General features: G+C 33.3%; 1 protein-coding gene across 1 annotated transcript in view; it reads right to left on the bottom strand.

The window, feature by feature from the left end:
- Positions 1-3,683, bottom strand: part of LOC102878854 (ankyrin repeat domain-containing protein 26) — a 65,951-nt gene that overhangs the window by 38,769 nt on the left and 23,499 nt on the right. Inside the window, exons 8-10 of the mRNA XM_015597896.1 lie at positions 1,172-1,211; positions 728-789; positions 212-305 (exon numbers count right to left, since the gene is read on the bottom strand). Coding sequence (XP_015453382.1) covers positions 212-305; positions 728-789; positions 1,172-1,211 — 196 coding nt within the window. The remainder of the gene's footprint in view (positions 1-211; positions 306-727; positions 790-1,171; positions 1,212-3,683) is intronic.

The following is a 3,683-nucleotide window of genomic DNA, read 5'->3' as shown; positions in this document are numbered from 1 at the left end:
AAAGAAACAAAATAATTTAGCTTCTGCAGTGGCTTTCTCAAATTAATCTCTTCCTGAGACCCGATAAGATATACAACTGATCTCTTTTCACTTCACTTTTTCTTTACAATGAATATAATAGGTGATTTTTTTTCACTATTAGACTTTATCAGGCTTTATGTTTTAAATCAACATCCTGTCCAATAACTTTTTTACAAAATACAGTTCTTACCTTCGACTTGTCCATTTGGTATGTTTTTTCCTCTTTGATCTGCAGCTCCAGAGAAGTGATCAACATGCTTCTGCGGTAGACTTGCAGAAAAACGCTGTTAAAATTTATATCAATAATGAGATACATGAGGTATTTTACACATCCATATTAATATCACAAAATCATACATGTGGCCATAGGATGACCTGAAATAAGTCTCTAGTTTGTAGAATAACTTAACTTCAGAACCCAAACTGATTCCTTATGACTTTGAAGCCTTAGTTTCTTATATTATAGTACACCGATTTCATTAAAGGAATCTTGGAAATTAGCAGAATTATACTATGCAGTATTCATATATTTAGAACATAGTTATTCTAATGATAACTTAAAAACATAAGAAAATAAATTTTATGGGCAAATGCAGAGATGAGAAAGGAAAGTCAAAGCAAACCTTATATGTATTAACATCACTCAGTGCTGACATTTAAATTAATAATAATTAATAATAATAATAATAATAATAAAAGACAGTACCTCAGGATCTGAATGTGATTCTACATCTTCCTCTTCTCCTAATTCTAATGCTGACATTTTAACTATAAAATGTAGTTACAGATACATTAATGTGAACATTTATTACCATGAATTTTAAATACATATATGTCTATCTCCATTCGTAAATATTTTGATGAAATAAAAGTAATAACAAAAATGAATTTCAGAGTATTGAAGCTTTTGCAAGAAGAAAAATTGGCATTTGGGATACTTTTGAAGAAAGAAAGCAAAAAATATATACTTAAGGAAATAGATCTCATATTCGTATCTACTCACTTTAGATTTGTTTAGACAAGCATGTAAGCAGAAAAAAATATATAGTCACTAAATTATCACTTGTATTATTTTTACGTGCTCCATCAACATAGGTCAAATTGTCCTTATTTGTTTGCTCTCATGGAGCACTTTCAATAATATCCATACCATTTTCTTTCTTCCCAATTGCTGGTGTTGTTGCTTCTTCCTATATAAACAAAACAAATCAAAAACCTAACTTTGGATAACATCATATTCATTCACTTGCTTGCTCACTCACACAATCAGTCAGGGAGACAACAAAGGTTTGCTGTATCTATCAAATCACAGGCACTAAACTGAGAGATGTTGGATGTATAAATAAAAGACTTTGTCCTCTATTGTATTAGGGGTAGAGATACATGAAAAAATTAAGAACAGAAAGGTATCATTTGCTACTTCTATAACTAAAGTGAGTAAAGTACAGTAAGGGTACAAAAGAGACAATAGTCATTTGTACTTGGGAAGCTCAGGAAATGCTCCAAAGTTTGTATCGTGAAAGATACATGGAGAGAGGTTGTGAAGGGCATGAAAGGGCAGCATGAGCAAAACAAGAAGTAAAAGACAATACAGTAAGTGAGGGCACCAAAGTACTGTGGTAAGGCTAGAGCACTAGGAATGGGATGGAGAGACAAAACTGCAGAATCAGAGCCACAGCGAACAAGGCAAGTGTCATGCTGGCATATGAGTTTTACCCTCATGTAACGGAGAGCCACTAAATACGCAGAGGAGTTACACCATCACATGCATATTTTAGAGCAGTCACTCTGGCAGCAATGTAAATATGAATATAAAGACAGCAAAACTAGAAAAGAGTATTTCAAAATTGAAGGTGAGAAAGGGACTACAATAAGATATTAAATTCAGGTGAAAATATTAAACTTGGTGAGTGACTAGATATGGTGATTTCAGGGATGGTTGAAATCCAGGATTTTTCACGCTTCAGTATTTCTGTGGTGGATTTACTAGGATGAGGAAAAACAAATGACAGAGGAGGTAACAGAGGTCAGCAAAAAGGAAAGTGTCGGGGCAGTGTATTCAGTTTGGAACATATCAAATTGTAGGCACCCAGGGGACTTAGAAGAAAGATCTGGATAAATACATTTGGAGTAGGACTAGGTGACCTTACTCAGGAAAAGCATAAGATGTTAAGATAGATATTTGTAACATGTACTAAACTGATAAAATTAAGCAATGCAAAGCTACACAGAACTTGTGAAATTTTGAAAATAAAAATTAGAGTAGGGGAAAATATATTTCAATTATATTTTTCAAATTCTGTTTCAACAATATGAAATACCCTTTTATGGATATATGCAAATATTTATTTCTGGAATATTATAGCATTAAGCATTTTAAGTTCAATGAAAATATTTCATTGTTAAACAGCAATCACGATGTTATAAGAAGAGTCCTGTTTAAAAATTAACTTTAAAAAGTAAGTTTTAAATTGTAGAAAAGAAATGCTTATGTGACTATAGAATCGTGAGACATTTTTAAGTACTCAGTGATGTATGAAAAGAAAACAAATCCCTATTTTTAATATCACATGGTTTTCTTATTCCCCTATGAAAAGCACACTAATAGTTGTAATTTTTTATCTATTCTATTTAGCATGGTAGTTAAAGTTTTTCAGAAAAGAAATCTATTAAAAAAACTAATAAAACTATATTCATCCAAGTTGAAGATTTAAAAGTCTTCAAATACGTCCAGATTGTTAAGCAGGACCCAATGAAGAAATGGACTAAAAATAAAGTCACCAAGACGTCTGAGTTTTAGATAGGAAAGAATTGTCATGTTAGGTTTAACAACTATGAATACCAAAGTTAATAAAATTTCTTAAGAATATTATTCAATGTACACATTGCTGGAGATATTTTAAAAAGTAAAACATAATCTTGCAGCAATAATTTTGTATACTATGTTGGTAATCTTTCCTTTTTTATAACTTTACAATTACAATTGATTTATATTAGAAAAAAAATCATAAATTGTGATTTCATTTGATGTGTGCATATGTGTCTATTAATTGCAGATAATATTCAGAAATAATTAATCAGAATCTCTAGCTTGAAGAGGCTAGGGGAGCTGCCCATTGTCTTACAGCTAGGAAATGGCACAGCGTGGGCTCAAAGTCAGATTGCCTACCTCTCAGGTCCAGGCTGGGACCACATTCTGCTCAGTCCTCTTTACTCTCTCTCCTCCCATTTTACGCCTTCTCTAATTTGTTTCTTCCTTTTGTCTCTCCTTGCTGAACAAACTCTAAATTGAAGCACTGTGCTAGGCATGCTGAGAATAAGTGTGTGGAGAGGGGACCTGTTAAAATCTGTGTCCCCTCACAGCCCTGCTCAGTCTCATTCTGCCCTCAAGGAAGCTTAGAGATGTTCCCTGAATCATTGTTTATAGTGGAAAACAAAACAAAACAAAACAAAACAATAAACTGGCTCTATTCATAGTAGACCAAATAAATAACTCATGTGCCAATAGGAGGATGGTTTCATTGTTGAGCCTCTTCTCACACAGCAGGCAGGTGAGCACATTTACTCTTCTGCCTGCCTACAGGTCCAGGCAGGCTCCAAACATGAGTGTCCATCAAACTCATCCCACCCTTGAGATTCCTGCAGAACCCATTCCACTCAAC

This window comes from Pteropus alecto, unplaced genomic scaffold (genome assembly GCF_000325575.1).
Source record: "Pteropus alecto unplaced genomic scaffold, ASM32557v1 scaffold29, whole genome shotgun sequence".
Lineage (NCBI taxonomy): Eukaryota > Metazoa > Chordata > Mammalia > Chiroptera > Pteropodidae > Pteropus > Pteropus alecto.
This window is presented reverse-complemented; position numbering and strand designations above follow the sequence as displayed.